The sequence below is a fragment of the Lutra lutra genome, chromosome 13 (genome assembly GCF_902655055.1).
Source record: "Lutra lutra chromosome 13, mLutLut1.2, whole genome shotgun sequence".
Classification (NCBI taxonomy): domain Eukaryota; kingdom Metazoa; phylum Chordata; class Mammalia; order Carnivora; family Mustelidae; genus Lutra; species Lutra lutra.
The window spans coordinates 47,952,687-47,976,472 of NC_062290.1; the positions used below are offsets into that span (position 1 = coordinate 47,952,687).

Here is a 23,786-nt window from a genome sequence, read left to right on the forward strand (position 1 = left end):
GAAGAAACTTTAATTTTAAAGGGTAATTCCTAAGCAGGTTCATTAGATTCGTTCTGTCATCACCTTTCTACCAACGGTGATTGGTTTCCTTTCATGGCTTGGGACATGGAGACTGTTTTTCTGCAGAAACCATGTGCCTCAGAGTAACAGGGTATACCTATCTCAGTTGCTTAGTGCAACACAACACATTTGGTAAACAATTAAGAGGCACACAGATTATTGGCAGCAAAATGTGATTTTTGTCTTGGGAGAAAAACGAGGCTATATGTTCCCTTTACTGTCTTAGCTTACAACATCATGTGATATATTCTGTTCAGGGTCGGTTTGTACCCCTGCCTCTTCATTCTGGGCATAAGTGCCATTCTGAGTCCTCATGTAGAAGCTGCCTTGGAGAATCGCCTAGAGACAGAAGTTCTTTGAACTGTCATTGATTTTGTTTGAGGCTTTGAATGCTCGCCTGGAAGGCTGATTACCTCCCAGGGTCTTCTTTTTTAGATCACTCATGTTGAATCCTCTCCAGCTCTCTGATTTTGTCCATTTGGATCTCCCCCCACCGATTTCCCTTACATCTCTAGAATTAGCACCATCTGGGTGACAAAGAGTTGACATTTACTAGGTAAACATTAATTTGAGTAAGAAAATTCTTACTCAACTTACATTTTCTACCTTGGTAATGTTGCTTTCCTGGCTTCTTGAGAATTTCCCAAACTTTATGCTTATCCTTTATCACATCGGTCCAAACTCCATGGGGCGTCCCCCTGAAAGCTTAGGGATTTGGGAGGTGAAGATTTTTGTTACAATCCTTCTCCAGAATCAGCTTCTGGAAGAAAGGCCCCAGTTGCCAAGGACAAACACATTTTTTAATGACCTCCTTTTCTTTTTTGTAGGCCAGTGAAAATGTAACATGCGTGTTTTTTTGTAGAATGGCACTGGCTCTAATGTGCAGGGAGAGACTAGCATGATTTTTCTTACTGCAAGCAAATAGATTTATCACGCATCTTTTATTTAGGAGACTGGACTTAATCATTGCCATCATCAAGACTTAGTGGTGCTGCCAAGGCCATGTGGTCAGAATGAGGGTGGGATGTCAAATAAATGACGCTCTGGAGAGAACATGAGCTGGGTTGAGTCATATAAGCAACTATCTCAGCTTTCTCACCTAACACAGCATTGAAGTGTGTGACCACAGTCACAGAGTGCTGATTTAAGAGGAAATTGAAAAGGATAAACACACACACACACAAACATCTCTATGTCTAGGAAGGATGTGGAGAGGTGACATATGAAGGCAGGACAAAGTGTCTGCCTCTCTTAAGGTGCACAGCCTACAGTGATCAGAACAGTGCCAACCACATAGCCAGACTTCCATGATGTTTGTTGATTGAATTGTTTTTTGAAAGACTACAATGATATGCAGACCAAGGAACCTGAAATTTTAAGAAGTGGGCTTTAAGAGGCCCCTGGGTAGCTCCATCGGTTAAGCTTCCGACTCTTGATTTCAGCTCAGGTCGTGATCTCAGGGTTATGAGATCGATGCTGACATCGGGCTCCATGCTTGTTGTGGAATCTGCTTGAGATTCTCTCTCTCCTTCTCCCTTACCCTCTTCTCTTTCTCTCTCTCTCTCCCTCAAATAAATAAAATATTTTTTAAAACAAGGAAGCTGGAGAACCTGGGTGGCTCTGCCTTTGGCTCAGGCCAAGATCCCGGAGTCTTCAGGTCGAGTCCCGTGTCGGGCTCTCTGCTCAGCTGGGAGCCTGCTTCCCCTCTCTCTCTGCCTGCCTCTCTCCCTTCTTGTGATCTCTCTCTGTCAAATAAATAAATAAAATGGAATCTTAAAAAAATAAAACAAGGAAGCAGTCTTTTATATTTCCTATTCAGCTACAAAACACAAGTCCAAAAGCAGGCTGTATGTTGGGGTACAGTGAAGAAGGTAAAAGGAGTCAGTGAGGTTGGCAAGTGTTCCACATCTGTATTTCTGGGATGCCCAGGTGGCTCAGTCGGTTAAGTGTCCGATTCTTGGTTTCGGCTCAGGTCATGATCTCAGGGTCGTGAGGTGGAGCAGCCAGGCGGGCCTGTGCTCAGCGGACAGTGTCCTTGAGATTCTTTCTCCCTCTGCCCCACCTCTAAAATAAATAAGTAAATCTTAAAAAAAAAAAAAAAAAAAGAAAACAAGATCTATGTTTCTATCCTCCTTTAATCTCCCCAAATTTAATCAGATTACTCTACAGTCCTCCTTTCCCGTTCACAGTCATGAAGAAAGCAGTTCCTGGCCCTCATGGACCTCACAGTCAGTCAGGGAAGGCAAACATTGAACAAATAATTAGAGGTGTGACAAGGATTAGGGAAGGAAAAATTCAGGATGCAAGAGGGTGTAATTGAATTCAGGAGATCACAGGAGCTATTCCTGAGGAACTGTGAGTTGAAGGAAAATAAAATTTGATGAGATGAAATTGGGGGGTCTGACAGACTATGGGAGAAGGGTATTCTAGGCGGGTGGGACAGTATGCACAAGCCTGAATTTGAGAGTGTGGTCCAGTCAAGGAACCTGAAAGGTGGGGTTTCCATAGCATAATTGTATGTTTTAGGGGCAAAATGGGAGTCAGTGATGTTTTATTTTGGAGGAACTAAAGTTCATTGTTTCATTGATTGATTCGTTAAAATTTATTGAGTTACTGAATGATTTCTATGTTTCAAGCATTGTATTTGGCCCTGGGGATGCAACACCGGATAAGGCATGGTTCTTGCCTTCCCAGTGCCAATAATCCTCAGAGAAGAAGCTATGCAAACATAAGGACACTGCTTAATATGACATGTATGCTGGTTGAGGTAGGTAAGAAGGTTTAAGTACAAGGTGGTTAATTTCACCTGAGGGGAGGACTGTAATCAGGGAAGATTTCCCAAGGAAAGTGATGTTCCGTTCAGGCAGTAGACACTTTTCGGAGAGATAAGGAAGAATAGAGGCATCTAAGACAGAGGGAAGAGTGTATACAAAGGCAGAGTGACACGTGACAGGAGAGTACACGGAGGAAACTGCCACGAGGCAGGACCAAAGCATGGAATGCCTGATGAAAGACCAGTTACGTGTCGTGGCAATGGTGGAGGGAATCTAACAAATGCCCACCTCTGGGACACAGAGAGCTACCAGGTTTCCTTAAAACAGTTCATTTGTTCTTATAACCTAAGAGAGACATTAACAGAAGCTCACAGAACCAGAAATCAATGCATATGTAAGTGACCTAAAAGTGTTTTGTTGAGCATCATTGTTGATTTGTCTGACCTAAAAGACTTGGATCTGGGAGCATATAGGCCTAGAGTAGCTGGCAGCCATCTTGTGACACATGGGGCCTGAAAGCAGAGCAGATGAGATAGGAGAACGTTACATCCTGGTGACATCATTCAAGCCCCTGGATTAAGCCACACCTAAGTGATGCCTGGGTGGCTCAGTCGGTGAAGTGTCTGCCTTCAGTTCAGGTCATGATCCCAGGGTCCTGCGATAGAGTCTCGCATCAGACTCCTTGCTCAGCGGGGAGCCTGCTTCTCCTTCTCCCTCTGCCTGCTGCTCTGTGCTCTCTCTCTCTCAAATAAATAAATAAAATCTTAAAAAAAAAAAGCCACACCAGAAACATGTGTATTTCTGAACTCTTATAAGAGATAAGTCAGTTTGCATTTTTTGCTTAAGTCAGTTTGAAATATTTATTATAGGGGTGCCTGGGTGGCTCAGTGGGTTAAAGCCTCTGCCTTCGGCTCAGGTCATGATCCCGGCATCCTGGGATCGAGCCCTGCATTGGGCTCTCTGCTCAGTGAGGAGCCTGCTTCCCTTCCTCTCTCTCTGCCTGCCTCTCTGCCTAATTGTGATCTCTGTCTGTCAAATAAATAAATAAAATCTTTTTAAAAAAGAAATATTTATTATAAAATATGTTAAAATTATATATAAATATATAAATCATATATAATTTATATCTATGTCTATATATAGATATAAAATTTATTTATTTGGTCAGTTGTAACCTAACAGATACACCTGGCCTTCTCATTTACAGTTGAGGAGGCTAATAAACAGTATGTCAGATTGACTCACTATTAAGTGGTTAGTTAAAAACTGAGACTAAAACTCAGGTCTCTTGACTCAGAGACCAGGTTTAGGAATATCCAGCATTCTAAAAGCATCGGTATGAGAAGGCCTCAATATACATGTATCTAGAAATCTCTTTTGGAGGAACCACCTATTTGAGAGTGTGACTGAGTTTAGTTTAAAAATGACATTTCTGAGTGACAGTATTGTGGAAAGATCATTCAGCCAATAATCTGGCATTATTGTGTCTGGGCCACCGGCCACTAATTTTCGTTGTGACCTTGGGTGTATCTCTCTGGGCCTGAGTTGTTCATGGGATGTGATTATCTCTAACTCCTTGTCCATTTCTATGATTTGCAGGAAAAGTACACTCAATTTTCAGTCATCCATTGTGGATCTTACATATTCCTACATATCCTGGGGAAATCTTGCCTTTGAATTGTTTTTTATATTGTTGGGTTCAATGCCACAAATATTTCCTGAACACCGATTATGGGTTAGGTGCTGCAAAAGGGAGTCGTTATTTCTAGTCTGTATTAATTACTTATTTTTGTATTCACAGATTCAATTTGATACTGTTTGTAGCCTAAAGTATTAAAGGATGCCTTCTAATCCAGAGGACGTGTGATCCCAAATAAGGGGAGGGTTAGAAAGAGGGCTAGGCTGTCACTATGTGTCAGTAGGAGAAGTGAGGCAATAGTGTCCAGCAGTCAGAGGGAAGCATAGAGCAGAGTCCCGAGAAATGCAGGCAGATCAGGAACCAGATACATATACAAAAACACGTTTCCGCCCACACAGAATTGGCTTTGAATCATAAGTTCTCAGATCGGTGCCACGGTTGTCACTGCTAATATCTGTGGGTGCTTTTGGAGTGATTGCCTTCAAGTTTGGGAACAGCTTCCTAACATTTTTCTTTGTATGATATTATAAGCATCAATTACTTGATGAACTCTATTGGATAATTTTTTTGTAATATAGCAATTCATGTGACTCACCAAAGTAATTTCCTAGCTTGGATGAAGACCAGCTTCGGTCTATTTCTTTGCCTGTCTTGCTCTGTTGGCTGGAAAGTGACCCTGGAGGGGCAAAGATGCTGGCCTTGCAGTTTGCTAGCCCCAGATTCTGTCTCCTCCCTCACCATTTTGGCCTGTGTGACCCTGCACACATGACATAAGCTCTTTAAGCCTTGGTTTTGTCATCAGTAGAATGGGAATCATGGGGGTGCCTGGGTGGCTCAGTGGGTTAAGCCTCTGCCTTCAGCTCAGGTCATGATCCCAGGGTCCTGGGATCAAGCCCTGCATCGGGCTGTCTGCTCGGCAGGGAGCCTGCTTCCTCCTCTCTCTCTGCCTGCCTTTCTGCCTGCTTGTGATTTCTGTCTGTCAAATAAATAAATAAAATCTTTAAAAAAAAAAAAGAATGGGAATCATGGTATCTTTCTCATGATATTGCCCAACACACTGGTTATTCATAGCATCAACCAAGTAAATGTTATTAGACAGCACTGTATTAGTGAGGTTTTATTTGAACTGTATTCAAGTGATGTATTAGGTTCCAAAGAAGAAAAAGGACAGGAACACAAGATAGTCTAACTTGGAAGGTCGATATACAGAATGAAGATGTACCACAGTTTGATCATTTCATTTGACCAGAGGAGAAAAGTCCCAGGTTAACGGTAATGTTAACTTACTACTTTGCTTTGCTAACTTTGGGAGTACTATTTAACCTCTCTAGACTTCTTTGTCTTCATAGCTAAGTTGAGCATAATATTGCAATCTTATTTTACAGAAAGTGAAAGGAGATAATGAACCTGAAAGTCTTTGTGATAGAAAACGTGAATGTGAAAGTTCATGTTAAGATAGTACAATTAACCTTAAAAATTAATATGATTATAGACCATTCCCTTTTTTTTGCACAGTCCACATTATTTTATATCTATGTGGCTTCTGCCACTTACTAAAATATTATTTTCTCTGTTTATTAATTTCTGTGAGGCTAATACTGTCTTCTTACTTTTTTTTTTAAAGATTTTATTTATTTGACAGACAGAGATCACAGGTAGGCAGAGAGGCAGCCAGAGAGAGAGGAAGGGAAGCAGGTGCCTGCTGAGTAGAGAGCCCAATGCGGGGCTCGATCCCAGGACCCTGGGATCATGACCTGAGCTGAAGGCAGAGGCTTTAACCCACTGAGACACCCAGGCGCCCCTGTCTTCTTACTTTATAAAGGGTCCTAGAAAAACAATATTTGTCAGATTTTTCAGGCAAAAGAATTAGAAGAGAACCACTATACCACTGAAAACAGATAACCATTTTCAATAATTTTTTTCCTACCAAGAAAATAATCGCTTGCTTCTAAAGTACTCCTTTTTTTTAGGGCAATATTTTCACTATTCAAAGAGATTATCTGGAACATGTCTCAAACCTTTACTTTCTTCTGCTAAATATTTCTAACAGTATTTGTGCATCTAGGCTGGGAAAGTATGCAAAAATCCCCTAGCATTTTCAGATCAAACCATGTGAATTGAATAAACACCACCTCAAAGAGGAAGATTACCACCGTAGCACTATGTAGTGAGGAGAGAACTGAGAAATTTCTAAGAATATATGGGTGTAATTTTCTGTTAACTGAGAGTGATTGACAGTTCGTGGAAATCTACCTCTAAAATAACCTCTTTGCACCACCCTTAGTTTTATTTGGTATAAAGGAAACTGCTTGTTTCTGACCTATCCAGCTATCAGAAATTCTCTTTCTTGATCATCCTAACTGCCTAAATCCCTATGGATATATCATATAAAATCTATGTTTATTTACCTGAGTTTCTTCTTTTAAACCTGTTCTTTCTGTTTCAACTTGAGAGTTGATTGAAGTAGGATGATGTGTGTAAACCTACAATGTCAACTAAATCTAAAGTCATTATACGCATCTAGGGGATTTTAATAAAATTAGAGGTTTTGGAATTTTAAGATCTTACTTCCAAAAGGAAAAGTTTTGTTTCATTTCACAGGCATGGCCAAAGAGCAACTATACTGTACTGGTAAAAATAGTAGTCCCAAGTAAGAAAGAGGACTTAGAAGAAGAAACCAAGCTGAATTTATTTTATCTGCAGAACTTGGCTTAAGGGAGGTTTTGAAACAATCACTAAATACAGCCTTTGATGAGGGAGTGGGGGAGGGGGAGAAGCCCTTGAGAGACCCATCTGGTCACTTTGGGATACACAGCACATTCTGAGTAAACTTCAGCCTTCACATCCTTGTTTCTTTTTGTCTCCCCTTTCAAGTTTTCACTCCATCCCAAGACTCTCGATATGTTGCTCATTCAGATGTCATTGCTGGAAGCTAGAAGCTGAGCATGAAGTGGGGGTGGGAAATGAGTTTTGGGGATTGTTTTGCTTTTTCTGGACTTGACCGAATTTCTGTGCTTTCCCTACTCCCCAGCCCTCCTCAGCTCTGAGTCCAGAGAAAGGATCAGCATATCTGTGGACCATGGTTCGGAGAGTCTTTGTCCTAAAGAAACTCCATCGGGTCTCCTAAACCATGTGGATTGGATTGCCATGCAATTTTCATAGGCTCATGTCCACATTTTATTTTATTTATTTTTTAAAGTTTTTTTTTTTAATTTGTTTATTTGACAGAGAGATCACAAGTAGGCAGAGAGGCAGGCAGAGAGAGGGGGAAGCAAGCTCCCTGCCGAGCAGAGAGCCTGATGTGGGGCTCAATCCCAGGACTCTGAGATCATGACCTGAGCCGAAGGCAGCGGCTTAACCCACTGAGCCACCCAGGCGCCCCTGAAAATGAAATTTTATTTCATCAGTTCCACTAGCCATGTTTCAGGTGCACAGTATCACGTGAGGCTAAGTGACAAATGTGTTGGATCATAGGATAGAAGAAGACAATAAAAAGAATTCGGGGGGTCACTTTTAGCCCCCTTTCTTCTGTAATGATTACCAAAGTAGGGATTTCATAGGAAACTGGGTGATAAAAGCTCAGAAAACCTCATTCCAGACCAAAATCCATCAGGGATCAGGTTCTCCTCTCCCGTAATTCAAGAATGGTACCTGCTTCTCTACCTTGTTGGTAGAGATTCATTTCAGCCCATAAGTAATGGATTTATGGGGCTTGAATGGTCCTCACACACCTTAACCAGTGGTTCCCAAATGCTTGTCACAGACCAAGCATGTGCTTCCTGCATAACATTCCTTTATATTTTTAAGCTTTTTTGAACACATCTTTTTGCAACTGGGTTAACAGCTCCAATTCCTTCCCCCCAAATCGACTTCCTCCCCCTACTCCAGGTCGTGACTTCAATTTCACTGTCCTGGACCCTCTTTTCTGAACATGTTCTTGTTTGTCTGTATCCTTAATTATGGCGGCTTGAACCGAATGTAAAGATTAAGATTAATGGGCTTAATGATCAGGGCGAGGTCGAGTAGTGCATTCATCTTCTCGGTCTAGATACATGCTTCTATTCATGTAATCTCTAGCTTTTGTTTTTGCTTGCTTTTCAATTTTTTTTTTTGTAGCCACAGTCACTTGACTCATATCAAGCTTATCAGTAACTGAAACCCCCATTTTCCCTCTTCCTGTACTTGTTTAATTTGGTTGTAGTTTCTGAAATGTTTCGCCTTTTTTCCTTTTTTTTTTTTTTTAATAAAAAAAGAAAGTTGATCTAGCCTCTATACTATTTGGGGCAGTTACACCTTTTCTTTTCTTTTCTTTTTTTTTTAACCCCACCCAACATTTTAAACTATATTGTATGCAATTTGAACGGTGGAGGGGAGTCTAAGGGGGTTAAGAAGTCCTAGGTAAGTACCTCTCAAACTTTAAGGAGCGCTCTCTGCGCTGTAGATCTTGTTAAAATGAAAATTCTGATTCAGTAGATCTGGGGTAGTGTCCAAGATTTTACATTTTTAGCAAGCTCCCAGGGATTACATTTTGAATAACAAATTCTCAGGGTATCCGAAAGTTCTTTGTTGTGTGTTTTTTTTTTTAAACAACCAATCCTCCTTTCACATTTTCTTCATTATCAGATGAAAATACATTATTTTCACTGTAAAACAGCTCTCAGGGACCCTTTTAGAACTTTGAAATTCTCAGCTCCTTAAGGGAAGAGGAGACATGTATACTCTTCTTTTGAGTTTCCTCACAGTTTGATAAAATGAAGACTATTGATAAATAGTGTTAATTTTTACTGAGTTTGTTTGGCTTCCCCATGAGAGCTGGGGAAGGCCATAATCACGGAGGCTTACCAAGGAGGCCGCGGCAACTAACACTAAGCCGTTGTCAATCTCTGGGAAATATTTTTTTAAAGATTTTATTTATTTATTTGAGAGAGAGAGAGTGAGTGAGGGAGTGAGAGAACACAAGTGGGGAGGGGCAGAGGGAGAAGCAGACTCTGCCAGGAACAGGGAGCCAGACATAGGACTTGATCCTGGGACTCCAGGATCATGACCTGAGCCGAAGGCAGAGGCTTAACTGACTGAGCCCCCCAGGTGCCCCTGGAATATATTTTTCCAATTGGTTTTGTATCATGTATCACATTTTAACTTTATCTTCCTCAGTTCTGATTCATTTTGTTAAAATTAAAAAAAAAAAATCAATGTAAAACATGAATACTGGAGATTGTTTAATTTCATTAAGGGTGGAAGAGATAGGATGGCTAAGAGAGGGTGTGGTGGTTTGTGTTCTAGGTGAGGTAAACAATTTGTGGAAATGTGAATTTAGTCCTGGTGGAAAGTAAAATTGAGTTGTTGTTGTTGTTGTTGCTGTTGTTTTCCCCCCAGAATAGAAATTTGCTCCAGGTTGTTTTTTGTTTTGTTTTGTTTGTTTTTTTACTCTTCTCTTGATTTCCTTAATCATTCTTAGATCTATATTCCCCTTAGATACCCCTGTCTCTCCTCCACTATTGCAGCTTTTTTTTTTCTTAACCTTCTTGGGTTCATCTGGCTTCATACTGCAGTTGGCACACTTTTGAAAACCTTGTTTGTCAAAGTGTCTTTCTAGTAATCCAGACAGCCCTCAGTCGATACTTTTAATGTGGTTTTGGTATTGTCATATAATGCAGCATTGCTTTACAGAAATGAATTTGACTGAATCTGTCTGTTCACTGAAGCAGAGCTGACAGCAGTTGGAAAAAACCAGGTGTGTCTCACACTTACAGGTCTGAAAGAGGCACCGTTGGAGCGTTCTGTGCTCGTCACTAAATCTCTGAGGCAGTGCTGAGGGAATAGTCACAGAAGGCAGGAGACATGAAAGAGTCCCAGTTTGTCCGGCTTTGTGCACACAAATGGAGCCAGCCCTGTGTGTGTGTGAAGGGACTGGGCTTTCCCCAAGCTGTTGGTCATGATGCAAGAACAGTTTTTCCCCTTTCTGGATACTTGTGGTAAAATGGCTGCCAAGATACTTTAGAACAGAACTTGAAAAGTATGTACCGACCACTGGAACACGGTAACAAGAGTCCTTTGGTGTTTTTGTGTTGGCTGTGATGAAGCTGGCACCCGTGTCCCCTTAGGTGAGGATTCTGAGGTAACAGTGGCTGATGCAAGCTTGTGACCCCGCTACTTCTATTCAGAATACGCTGTGGTGGCGGTGGTGGGGCGCTCTGTGGATTGGGAATCCTGCAGGAACAGCAGTTTACAGATGAGTTCTAGGGGAACCCATCAGGGAGAAAAAGAAATCAAACACAACAGGGAATGTTTAACAATTGAAACCAGTCTTTGCTTGTGTGGTCCTGTGTTTCACCACATCACTGTGAAAACGGACTGCCGGGAGGAAGACTGAAGTGCTGATCATTTATGAAGCCAAAAACCTGTTGACGACTCTTTTTAAGGTACAGGAGAAAATGGCAAAACTCTCAAAACTTCAGGGAAGTTACTTCATCGCTCTGATTACCGCAGGCCACCAGGCTTTTGGGTCACGGGATCACGCCGGCATGACGACCAAAATAGGAGGGCGGGCTGAGCCAGACTCAGAAACGATTCCAAAATGCTCTAGGACTTTCCAGGAGTTCTGGAAAGTCTTTTTATATTTATTTTTAAATAAAGTGTTTTGGGAGTTTTTTTGGTTGTTTTTTGTTTTTGTTTTACATAGAGAATTAAGCTCCTTAAAAAATAAAAAATGCCAACAAGCAGAAAAATAAACAGTATAACCTCTGCTCTCACTGCCTAGGGTCACCCCCCCCCCCCCCGCCGCCCCCGCCTTCTGACTGTGGTACATTCTTTTTGTTGTTGTTTTGTTTCCTACACTTTGGACAAAAACATAATTATATCCATATGGTAGATACAATGTTGACTCCTTTTTAAAACTTCAGTTTATACCATCAGTCTGTTTCAAAGTTGTCATGCACACTTTGTCATGTAAGTCTTAATGGCTGTTTTGTGTGTTTATGCCAAAAATTACTTATTTGTTCCTGTGTTGTTGGGCTTTTCCCTTTCTTCCTTCTTTCCTTCCTTCCTTTCTTTTTCTTTCTTTCTTTCTTTCCTCTTTCTTTTTTCTTTCTTTCTTTCTTTCTCTCTCTTTCTCTTTTTTCCTTTCTTTTCTTTTCTTTCTTTTCCTCCCTCCCTCCCTCCCTCCCATCCCCCTCCCTCCCTTTCTTTCTACTTCTTCTTTTTCCTCCTCCTCCTCCCCCCTCCTCCTTCTTCTTTTTGGATTATAACTAATGAGGCTGTGTTTGAATATTTTAGATTATTTCTCCAAAATTGATTCTCAGGGATATTATTTACTTTTATGTGATGGGCAGAGTCTAGTGGAGTGAACTCTTCCATGCGTTCAAAGAACAGTGTTGTCTAAGCCAGTGTCTGCAACTATTTTGCCGACTTCGAGGTGGGATCGGAGACACCCAAGTCATTCTGTGCTCTAGTCTCACCTGCAACCCGCAGACTCAACCCTCTCTGGCTTGAACCAAACTCATATGTGGAATTTAAGAAACAGAACAAATGAACATAGAGGAAAAAAAGAGAGAGAGAGAAGCAAACCATAAGAGACTCTAAACTATAAAAGAACAAACTGAGGATTGATGGAGGGCGTGTGTGGGGGATGGGCTAAATGGGTGATGGGGACTAAGAAGGCTACTTGTTGTGATGAGCACTGGGTGTTATATTTCAGTGATGAATCACTGAACTGTATACCTGAAACCAATTTTACCATATATGTTAACAAACTAGAATTTAAATAGAAAATTTAAAATTAAAAAGGGAGGGAGAATCTTAGAGATTAAAGAAACAGGCCCTAATTAATTGCTCTTCTGAGCACATTATGCAAATTGATTCACAAGTGCCCCTGGGACGTGTCTGTGCTCAGTGAGCTAAAGTGTCTCATTCAAGTGTTTTTATGACTGGGCTCCTGTGGGAGGTGGGGAGGGTTTTTTTGGGGGGGGGGGGTGGGCTATTTTATTAACTGCGTATTCTCGCACAAGTCTCATAACTCCTCCTCTGAGACTCAGCTTTCCCATCTGGCACTCAACCTCTCATACGGTTGTTGTGACGGAGAAAATGTTTGTTAAAGAATTAACATAGCACCCAATACACACTGGATACTTGGTAAAAGTCAGCTACCATCATCATCACCATTGTGTGTGTTCTATGAATTTCTCTTCCCAAGGGCTTCACTCTGCCTCCCTCTTGCCCTTCAGATACCCCAGCCACATTGGGGGGGGGGGTAGTGCTTCAACTACAGTGTACCTTTCTGAAATCAAGATGTTTCACCCTCGGTAAAGAATAATGGCCCTCTTGCTGATGTAACCACTAGACTCACTCACCCCCAGAAAAGGACATCTCCCCAGAGTGCTCCTCTTTACCTGAGCTTATCTGAGCTTCTGCCTTCTTTACTTCAACCTGAGCTTAACTTTTAGTTATTAGCTAAGGCAAGAATCACTCAGAACCTTATGTTTGGAAAGGCGTGTCTAATTATGCATACGGTATATCTGTGGTTAATCGGGTGCTATAGAAAACATACAGAAGATTGTGCTCCTTAACTTCATTTAGAGTGAGGACACTTCAGTCTGGTTAGTTGGTAGTTGGATGAGTCAAACCTGATCAGGGGAAGACCTGAATCACATAGATATTCCCATTTGGCTGAACCACCCAGTCTGGGCAGGCTTCAGGTGTGAGCCATGGGAAGAAATCTGGAAAGACATGCAATATCATAGGATGCTTTGTGACTGGTTATAATCAGAAGTCCAGGCTGGAGACAGGCCATTGGAATTAAGAAGCTCTAACTGGGGGCGCCTGGGTGGCTCAGTGGGTTAAGCCGCTGCCTTCGGCTCAGGTCATGATCTCAGAGTCCTGGGATCAAGCCCCACATCGGGCTCTCTGCTCAGTAGGGAGCCTGCTTCCTCCTCTCTCTCTGCCTGCCTCTCTGCCTGCTTGTGATCTCTCTGTCAAATAAATAAATAAAATCTTAAAAAAAAAAAAAAAAGCTCTAACTGGGGGGTTTGCTTACTGAAAAAGAGACTAGAAGCAGGAGAAAGACATGAAACAAGAATTAGATGGTTAGATTCCTGTCTTGATAACAAAGACAATAATGATGGTAATTCTAACAGCCCTGCTGTATGCCTGTACTGAGAGCTTTATGATGTTAGCCCATCCAAATCTTATTTAATATGTATAAGTGTCATCCTCATTTCCCTGATGAGAAAATTGAGTCATAGAGAGATGAATTACTTGCTCAAGATTATAGGCCTGTCAATTAGCAATGCAAGGACTTGAATTTAGATATGTTCTTCTCTAAAGCTTAGGTTCAGATAAATAAATCTGGCAGCACTGAGAAGGATAGATGAAATCTAGTACCCCTGTCTTGGGCCAGGGGTACTAGATGCAGGGTGACCACCAACGGACTGATTTCAGTATTGAAGAGGGACATGAGGTTCTGAAGTAAGAGGGTTGCAGTAGAGGTGTGAAGAAGTTTCTGATACAAGACCTGGTGAGCAGATGCATTATAATAGTGGCTCCCAAATCTCAGTGAGCATCAGAGTCCCTGCTCATTCATTCATTCATTCATTCAAGTAAACTCTACTCCCAGTGTGGGGCTTGAACTCACAACTCTGAGACCCAGAGTTGTATGCTCTACTGTCTGAGCCAGCCAGGTGCCCCTGTTTATTTATTTTTGAATGCAGATTCCCACAGCATACCTCGGACCTTCTGAATCAGAATCTCTGGGGTAGGCTTGGTATTTTTACAAAACATCCTAGTTCTGAAGCCCTGCCAGGTTCAAGAACCACAGCTCTGTTGATCTTGATCTAGATGTCTGGGGTGGAACATGAGAGAGGGAGGATTTTAGGATGACAGCCAGGTTTCTGAATTTTGTGACTGAGCGAATTATGGATACCCTCCAGTAAGTTAAGAAATAACAATAGTTTTGAAGTTCCTCTGGGGAGCTGGATATCAGAGTCTGCCACTTGGAGTAGAGGTCAAATCTGCAGATGAAGATGTGGAGATCAGTTGGTATTTGGAGAGTGCTTGCTCTATATTTTTCATGGAATTTTTAAAATACCCAAACCTTCAATTTTCTCTCAATAGTCAAATAATCACTCTATATCTTCAATGTATTTCCTTTCTGCCCCTTGACTGAGTCTATTGCTTTTGGAATTTGTGACCATTTTTTTATAGGTCCTTGAGAGTCATACACTACTGTAACTACTTATTCGTACCATCTCATTGCAGACAAACAAGCTGTTAAAATAAAATTATCTTTATGCTGTAGATGAAAAGATTTAGGGAGGTTTTGTAACTTGCCCAAGGTATTGGAGAATTTAATGGTTGAGCCAGGACTTGAACCCAAGACTCCTTCTGACTCCAGGCTCAGAGCTTTTGGTCAGGCTGACAATCTACATATCATCTTTGTGTAAGAAGCAATACAATCTACCACCAGTAACCTTTGCGTCTTAATTCCAAAGTATGTTTAAATACGGAAAAACTCATTTAGAAAAACGAGTTTAATGCTTTTTGAGAAATGGAATGCTTCATAAGTGATATTTAGTAAAATGAATTTATGTATACTCTCCAGACATCAATAGTATTAAACTGATCAGAGAGACTTTTGACTTTTGACCAATATAACATGTGGAGTAGACGACACTTTTTTGTACTCTCCGAGAAAGGTGAGGGAAAGGGGTATAGTTGGTTTTCTGTCTCTTGAAATTCTGTTGCATAGTGTGGCCTCCTGGGATTTTTCCAGCTTGCTTTTCAGGGTATATCCAGCTTTGGGTTGAAACTGAATGTACTCTTGGTAAGCCCATGTTGAAAATATGTCCTAGCACCAACACTGTTTGTCCTTAGGTTTGGATAAATTACAGACATCTGCCAAGTCTTCTTGGTAGCACTGATAATTATGAAGAGGGCTAATGAAAAATATGCAGGCCATTGTGAAGATTGGCGGGTTAAAATTGATACACTAAAAGAAATTGCATTCTTTTCTACAGATGAGTCATACAGCTGAAACTGCAAGGTATTATTTGGACCGACAACAGTAATAATAATATTTAGTTTCTTTAAGTGACAGATATCTAGATAACATTGACACTCAGATGACATCTCAGATAAAAATAGCCCCCACTTTTTGTTATGTGAACAGAAGAAATGCTAAAATCATTTTTCCAGAGGGATCGCAAATATAGTAACACTTTCATAGCTTTAATAATTCCTGATAAATTGTGGTTACTAAAATTTATGATAAAAATAACTTCAACCAGCATATAAAACATGCGAATATTTGGGCTGTGATCAAGGAGAAAAAGTGTTAGTTGATTTAAGAATTAGGTAGCTAGACTTTGCCCCCAGATCTATAGAAGTGTAAAGTAAGGGAAATCTTACCTAGCAGTGAAAAGGCAACCTCATAATAAAGTATGTTTCCCCCAACCCCACCCTGTAAAGTACATTCCTTGTTCCCCAGGTGTGCCTGTTTATCCCCATGTCCCAACCACACCTACTCCCTGTTCTGGCTCCACACCAAGGAACATATAAAAAGCCCCTCCCTTGAGATCTCAAAGTATCTTGGAGTCACTATTGATACTTGATGTCCTTCCCTGCCCCACCACATCTAGGCAGGTTTTCTAGTCTCTTTTCCATGCTTGGGACACAACAGGTGTTAAATATCTATTTGTCACCTAGATTTGTTTTTGACTTCTGGTTATCTATTTCTCAACATCTCTTAACCTGTTCTTTTGATCCCATTTTATAACTTCTTGACTTTGTCCTTTGGCATTTGGCTGCACAAGGCCTCCAGATGCAAGGTAGTTCAACAGAAAGAATATGGGATTTGGGTTCCGAAAGACCCGAGTTCAAATCTTTGTTCACTATTTACTAGCTTTTTAAACTCCAGAAGATCACTCCCTTTCTTTGGTTGTCAATTTCACATCTTTAAAATGGACAAAAATGTCTATATTGTGGAGTTATTGAATCAGAATAAACACAAGGAACTTGACATCCCTTAGGCATTCAACCAATATCTCAATATTTGTCAAATGGTCTTTCCTGTCTCCTCATGTCTCCATCCAGGTCCTAGTTCAACCATGTATGAGAGTCCATTTATTCTGGAGTGGGAAATAAAGCCAAGAATTATGCTTGGGAAATATTTACAGTACAAATAACCTGGAAGTTTATATCTTATTTCATTTACTGTCACTAAAGCTACCTGTCAGGGCGGATTAAAACATTTACAAGTTTCACGCACAGGTAACATAAGGATGCTTATTGACATATTCCACGTGTAAATGAATTAAAAAAAAATGAAAGTGTCCCATGAAATCCAGTAATGTTCTTATTTTTTTTCTTGTAGTAGCCAATTGTTTAGCTTTAAAAAAATAGGTCAAATTTTTAAGAATAACAATAATGACTTTTTTTTTTTTTTAAACTGCTGTGGGATTGCCTTTACATATTTTTTTCCTGTTCATAAGATCTGAGGGGTAAGGTGGAATTGGGGAGAAGGATTATCAGCCAATTAATGTTTTTTAAGTCTCTGAGATTAATATTTTCTTGAGAGTTTACTCTAGCTGGACCCTGAAAAAAACTACCATCTTCTACTTTGCAAACTACCTTCTTCTGTGTGTATATTGATGGCCCAGGTTTCTATTACTTCTTTGTGACGCTGAAATGAGATTTTTCTCCAATGTTATTTTTAGCCTCTTTGCACCCCTAAGACTTGTTAAAATCTTGTGTTATGCAAGCTCATGACAAACAATGTGGATTGCCTGCCCAGCAGCCAAGAGAACCCCAGTATTGTTCTGTTATTAGGCCTGGTATCTTCATTAGTCCCTCTGGTGGGCAAATGGGTATTAGGCTAAAGCAATCCTGGTAATTTCTTTTTCTTGGCAATGTTTTATTTAGATATAGGCACAGGGTGGAACGTTGCTTATGAAATGTGAAAGTGAATAGGGGAAATTTTTGGTAAGTTTCTGTTGCCTTTGAAAAGGCCAAAAGGCAGTGGTTCACACTTTTCTGAATCTGGTCCTTGTTGGATGAGAGGGTTGATGTTCTGGAAGCTATCTGGAGATCATGAGGGACTAAATCTGAAAACAACACTGACATGCTAAGAATGGCAGAGGAAAGTATGGCAAGAGCCTGGGTCTTTGATAACGTCACCAAGTCATGGACTGAATCTGCTCTGGGACTGTCAGGAGACAGTCCTTCTTGTTTAAGGTAAATTTTAGTTGTGTTTTCTATTACAAGCATCTGAAAACACCCTAACAAACTCATGTTAAAGGCATCCCTCACATTTTCTCAGGAATGCTTAATAGAAATTTCTGTTGTTGGGGCGCCTGGGTGGCTCAGTGGGTTAAGCCGCTGCCTTCGGCTCAGGTCATGATCTCAGGGTCCTGGGATCGAGTCCGGCATCGGGTTCTCTGCTCGGCAGAGATCCTGCTTCCCTCTCTCTCTCTCTGCCTGCCTCTCCATCTACTTGTGATCTCTCTCTGTCAAATAAATAAATAAAATCTTTAAAAAAAAAAAAAGAAATTTCTGTTGTTGGCTAAAAGATTTGTCCTAACTAGACTGAATTTTCCAAAAGACAGTCAATCTAATTAAAAGCATGACTTGATTAGCAGTTGTTAAGTCCAGTGTTTTCCAAATTTCCATTGTTTAGGTTTATGATTTTAAGTTGGCTCCTCTTTTTTAAAAAAAATAAATTTTCTCACCAACTATACACTGAAAACCAGTATTATTTGCTTAAAAGAGAAGGTAATTATAAAAAGCAGTACCCTGAACAAAAAAATGTAGCTAAACTCTCGCAAGATATAGTTTCCTGTTGGGACTGAGCTTGAGGGGCGCCTGGGTGGCTCAGAAGTTAAGCCTCTGCCTTTGGCTCAAGTCATGGTCTCAGGTTCCTGAGATCGAGCCCTGAGTGGGGTTCTCTGCTTGGCAGGGAGCCTGTTTCTCCCTCTCTCTCTGCCTGCCTCTCTACCTACTTGTGATCTCTCTCTCTGCGTCAAATAAATAAATAAAATCTTAAAAAAAAAAAAAAGACTGAGCTTGAGACTTACTTCCTCTGAGGAAGAGACTAAGGAGTGCTATAGAAGTGGTAAAATAATCCTAATACCAACGGGGACTATTTCTTTGCCATAATCAGAAGAACTAAAAGAGAAGGTGGAGGAAGACATCTGTTAACTGCCTGAATTTATCTAAGTGTCTTGCCTGTGCCAGCTAAAATCATCTGGTATCCCTCCAGAGCTCTGATGGCCCCTGGAACTGACCCTCCAGAGAACCCCCCCCCCCCAGAGGCCCAGGTACCCTGAACAATACCTACTGAAGTGAGGCTCAAGGTAACCCTAAGGAGGGGAGAAAAGCCCAAGAATGAGCCTTCGATTGATGTAATTATCAAGGGTCATAAGAAGCCAGTGTTGCAATGTTCTATTATACTTGATACTAGAGCAAAGACAAGTAGTTATGTATTCTCTCCACGCCAGTGTTTTGTTTTGTTTTGTTTTTTTAACTTTTTGCAGTCATGTGCCTTATTGAGAATTCTGTAAAACCCAGGTTCTTCTACTCAGGAAAATGCACAATTGCATACACACACACACACACACACACACACACACACACACACACAAGATTTTCACACAGGATCAGAGGGCTCAGGGAACCTAGGCTGAAAACCAATGTTCTTTGTATTTTATGTGTGCCCTCCTAGAGCTTACCGTGGGATTCAGTTGATTGCAAACTGTGGCTGATTGAGTGTAAGACATGGTTTTTCAAAAAGGTCTATAAATGAGTAAGAGTAATAGGTTAATTTAAATGCACTAAACTGGAGAATTACTTTCCCCTCAACATCTACTTTGAATAGACATAGGTTACACAGATACTGCCTTCCAGGAAGCTTCAAGAGATGAGGTCAGGCTCTACGAAAAGAAAATCAGCCAAGCCTATAAATTCATCCTTGTAAACTTTGAAACACCACTGCATGTACCCAGTAAAATTGTCTCTGAGCAAGAAGACTCCCAGGATTAGAAGGACTTCACCAGTATTCCTTAGCTAGAATAAACAAAAATGACTAGGAACCCTGGATTGCCTTTGTCTGAACTTGAGTGTCTGGCTGGACCACACACCTGTTTGCCCGACCAAAGAGAAATCCGATAGGTACCTGTTTTCCACATTGTCAGCTGAGCAAAGATACCATGCGATTCTAATTTATGGTGGCCCATTAATCTTTGGAAACAGCCTCCAACTTTTTTACAAATAACTCTTCCCTTAAAAGGGGTAGGATAAATAGCAAGTTTAATAGACTGTTTTAATCTCTAATTTTGAAAGATAATATTAAAAGCACTCAACTGCAGGGCTAAGATGTTAAAAATGTCCCCAAATGGTTTTGGAACAAATGTTCATAGGCTATGAAATTTTAAAAATCATAAACTAAGTGTTTAAAATTTTTTTCTTTAAATTTGGCATGAAATTGAGCCAATGGTTAATTTCAGATATTTGTGAATGGTTAAAACATTTTACTCCCAAATATTGCAAGAAATGTTTCGATTAAAAGTATTTGATCAAATTAATGTTGAAGAGGAGATCTGAAATTGGTGATATTCACCTGATATAATTCTTTGTATAACAATTGTTTGAAAAATACTAGAAAAACCTAATAGAAGGTGAAATGTTCATTATCCCCAAGTGAAGTTACTTGGTTTATATTAGGAACTACCTCTCAATTTTCTTTAGTTTTTTGTGTACTCAAGGTTTGGGCAGAAACAACTAAAAATTATTGAATGTTCCAAAATTTTTTAAAGATTAGTAATGATGAATTTATCTGCTTCATTGAGTTATGAGCTTAAATTTGTCTCTGAGAGGACTTTAGATTTAATTCCTTAATAATACCATGGAAGCCATAATTATAGCCAAAAGTGAAATATGAAAATTTCATTTTTTACCTTTAAGAGTTCTTTTACTTTTTTTATTTAAATAATTTTTTTAAAAGATTTCATTTATTTATTTGACAGAGAGAGATAGAGAGAGAGAGAAAGAGCACAAGTAGGCAGAGAGGCAGGCAGAGAGAGAGGGGGAAGCAGGCTCCCTGCTGAGCAGAGAGCCCGATGTAGGACCGGATCCCAAGACCCTGAGATCATGACGTGAGCTGAAGGGAGAGGCTTAACCCACTGAGCCACCCAGGTGCCCCAAGAGTTCTTTTTCTTTAAAGCAAACAAAGATCAGCTAAATGTGGTTGATGGCAGACAAAGTCTAATGATTTGGGCACAGAATCAGTTTGATGATAGTTCATCGTGTGGACTTTCTTTGTGGTCTGTAGATATGTAACCTTTTCCCCTCAACTTCTTAATCTAGAAAGTGACACAAACCATGGGTACAACATCTTTACTAATACTGGAACTGTTCATTGGAGGAACTTTGTGAAGTGCATTGAGGCATTCTTTTTTTTTTTTTTAAGATTTTATTTATTTACTTGACAGAGAGAAACAGTGAGAGAGGGAGCACAAGCAGGGGGAGTGGGAGAGGGAGAAGTAGTCTTCCTGCAGAGCAGGGAGCCTGATGTGGGGCTCCATCCCAGGGCATTGGGATCATGACCTGAGCTGAAGGCAGACACTTAACGACTGAGCCACCCAGGCACCCCAACATTGAGACATTCTTGATGGGTGTATGAGGAATAAAATTTGAATAAAACAAAGTCAAATAAAACAAAGTTTGACTAAGGCAATGAAACCCTTTCAGAGTTACAGAAAACACAAATTCATTATCCTTCTTGTAACAGAAGGTAAATATTGGAAGAAATCATTTATAGGTTAGCAGGGACTGAAATTTAAGACTAGGTTGTATGAGATAATGAAAATACACTAGACTTTTTTTTTTTAAAGGTTTATTTATTTATTTCAGAAAGAGAGAAAAATGCATGAGCAGGGGAGGGGCAAGGCAGAGAGAGAGAGAGTGAGAGAATCCCAAGCAGACTCCCAGTTGAGTGGGGGGGGGGTTCCATGCAGGGCTCCATCTCACAACCCTGAGATTGTGACCTGATCTGTAATCAGGAGTTGGATGCTTAACAGACTGAGCCACCCAGGCGCCCCCACACAAGAAGTTCTTTTAAGGCTCCTTCAAAGTGCTGAGATCAATACTCACATGTATTTGAGTACACATATATTTGTCAAAGAGGTGTCTATTTTGTTATTTATTTTATTCTCAAAAATTAAACCATGCCATGGTTGAATGAAATGCTTTGAGTTGGTAAGCAGTGATTAATAATAAATAATCCCTTTAAAGCAACAGTCACTCTTAAATCTAAGAGTCCCATTTAGATTCTTAGAATAATCTTGGCTCAAGGCAATAATAAATATGCTGATTTAACCCCAAGGCAGTGTCCGTGTGATCCCAGGGCTACCAACACCATCACCTGGGTGCGAGCTGGGCCACATTCCTTTCCTATTGACCAGAACTTGTGGGTAGTTCTCTGTTATCTGCAATTTTAATAAATGTCCCAGATAATTTTATGCACTAGAAGGTTGAGACTGTTGTGTTTGAGTGTAGTCATTGGGGGGAGGGGTGGGATTCAAATAATTTCCCTCCCTCCAGGAAGTAACGGTGACAAAATTTTTTATTCCTTACAGCCCTGGAGGGCAGATGGCAGGTTTTTTTTAGGTGGGAAAGAAGAATCAAGCTGAAACCATTATTGCCTCCATTCCTCTGAGTCCCCTCCTCTTCCTTATTCCCACCATCATTATAGCTGCTGTCATTTACTGAGAATTTACTGTATGCCGGCATCGTGCTAGTAGCCCTTCAAACATGATCCCACTTAATCTCACAATGGATTTTATGATTGTTAGGTTACAGTAGAGGAAACGGGGGCTTCAGTTCACGCACCTGGTATAGGACAGAGCTGGGAAGTAACCCCAGTGGTTCCTGATGGTGACTCTCAAAGGCTTGTGACAATCTCATAATAGAGAACTACTTGGGTGGAGGAGAGAGAGAAATGACATTTGTTAGGTACTTTCGGTCAAACCAGATATTTACATGTGTGTTTATATTTACTACTCTCAACAGACTGTGAAGTATCTATTTCTATCTTCATGTTACAGATATCAACACGAAAGCTCTGCAAGTTGACATATTTACCCAAAGTCACTGCTAATAGTGGAAAGGCTCAGATAAAAATTGTCTGCTTCCCCTCCTCCCTTTCAGACCGGCAAACCCCAGCCGTAGGCCGAGAGTCAGACCTCGTAGGTTTAAATCTCTGCTCTGCCACATACTAGTTTTGGAATTTGTGTGATCAACAAATAGCTGAGTTCCTTGTGCCTCCATTTCTTCATTTGTAAAATAGAGATAATAATGCTATGAATTGGGCGCCTGGGTGGCTCAGTGGGTTAAAGCCTCTGCCTTCAGCTCAGGTCATGATCCCAGGGTCCTGGGATCGAGGCCCGCATCGGGCTCTCTGCTCGGCAGGGAGCCTGCCTCCCCACCTCTCTCTCTGCCTGCCTCTGCCTACTTGTGATCTGTCTGTCAAATGAATAAATAAAATCTTTAAATAAAAAAAAAATGCTATGAATTTCATCTGGACTTCATGGGGATTAAATGACTGTATGTATATAATATGAATCACTTAGAATAGTGCCCGACGTAAATCTAGCGTTCTAGAAGTATTGGCTACAATACTAATCATTATTAAACCTTGACAGCAGCAATTAGATGGCAAAATGGAAAATGATTAATGTTAGAGAAATCTGCCTGAAATAGTTGTTTCTAGTATTTTGTGTTTTTTTTTTTCCATCTGTCCTAGTTGGCAGGAGTAAGTTGTACATGTTATCTTGTTGAACACAATGCTGGTAACCAGGGTTGGAAGAAATCCTTGTATGTAGTGGTTGGTGGCCATGATCGTAATCAGGGAAAAAGAAGTGTGGGAGGGGGGTAACAGCAGTGAGCTTCGAGCGCTTGCTTATGAAAAGGAGACAGAGTTATTGCAACAAATATGATTTTGATTCCAGTACAATTTTATTCTTAGAGGATTTTATTCTTAGAGTCTTGGGGAATGTTGGGAGAGAAGTTTGGAAAAAGAGGCAGGAGTTCATATTTATTCATTTATTCCTCAGACCTTTATCAACTACCTCCATTTTGCTAAATGCTATGTAAGGATTCAGGACAAAAAGATGAATGACACTGGATCCCACCATCCATCAATTTGTTCATTCATTCAAACTAACCATGTGCTAGACATTGTACCAGGAGCTGAAGATATAACAGTGAGAAAGCAGACATACTCTGCTCTCGTTGAGGTTACAGTTTAGTGGGAACAGATGAATGCCTAT

At 40.5% G+C, this 23,786-nt stretch overlaps 1 protein-coding gene across 5 annotated transcripts in view; it reads left to right on the forward strand.

The window, feature by feature from the left end:
- The window catches only part of LOC125083920 (uncharacterized), a 153,868-nt gene that overhangs the window by 62,022 nt on the left and 68,060 nt on the right, over nucleotides 1-23,786 (forward strand). Inside the window, exon 3 of one of the 5 annotated variants that reach the window (XR_007122407.1) lies at nucleotides 19,343-19,383. The exons of 3 other annotated variants lie outside the window; for them this stretch is intronic. Coding sequence is in view for 1 of the 2 variants with exons in the window: in XM_047700937.1 (XP_047556893.1) it covers nucleotides 19,343-19,435 (93 nt within the window). In the remaining variant the exon portion in view is untranslated. Of the gene's footprint in view, nucleotides 1-19,342; nucleotides 19,857-23,786 lie in introns of those variants that run through there. One more of the 5 variants, XM_047700937.1, reaches the window with a different exon arrangement.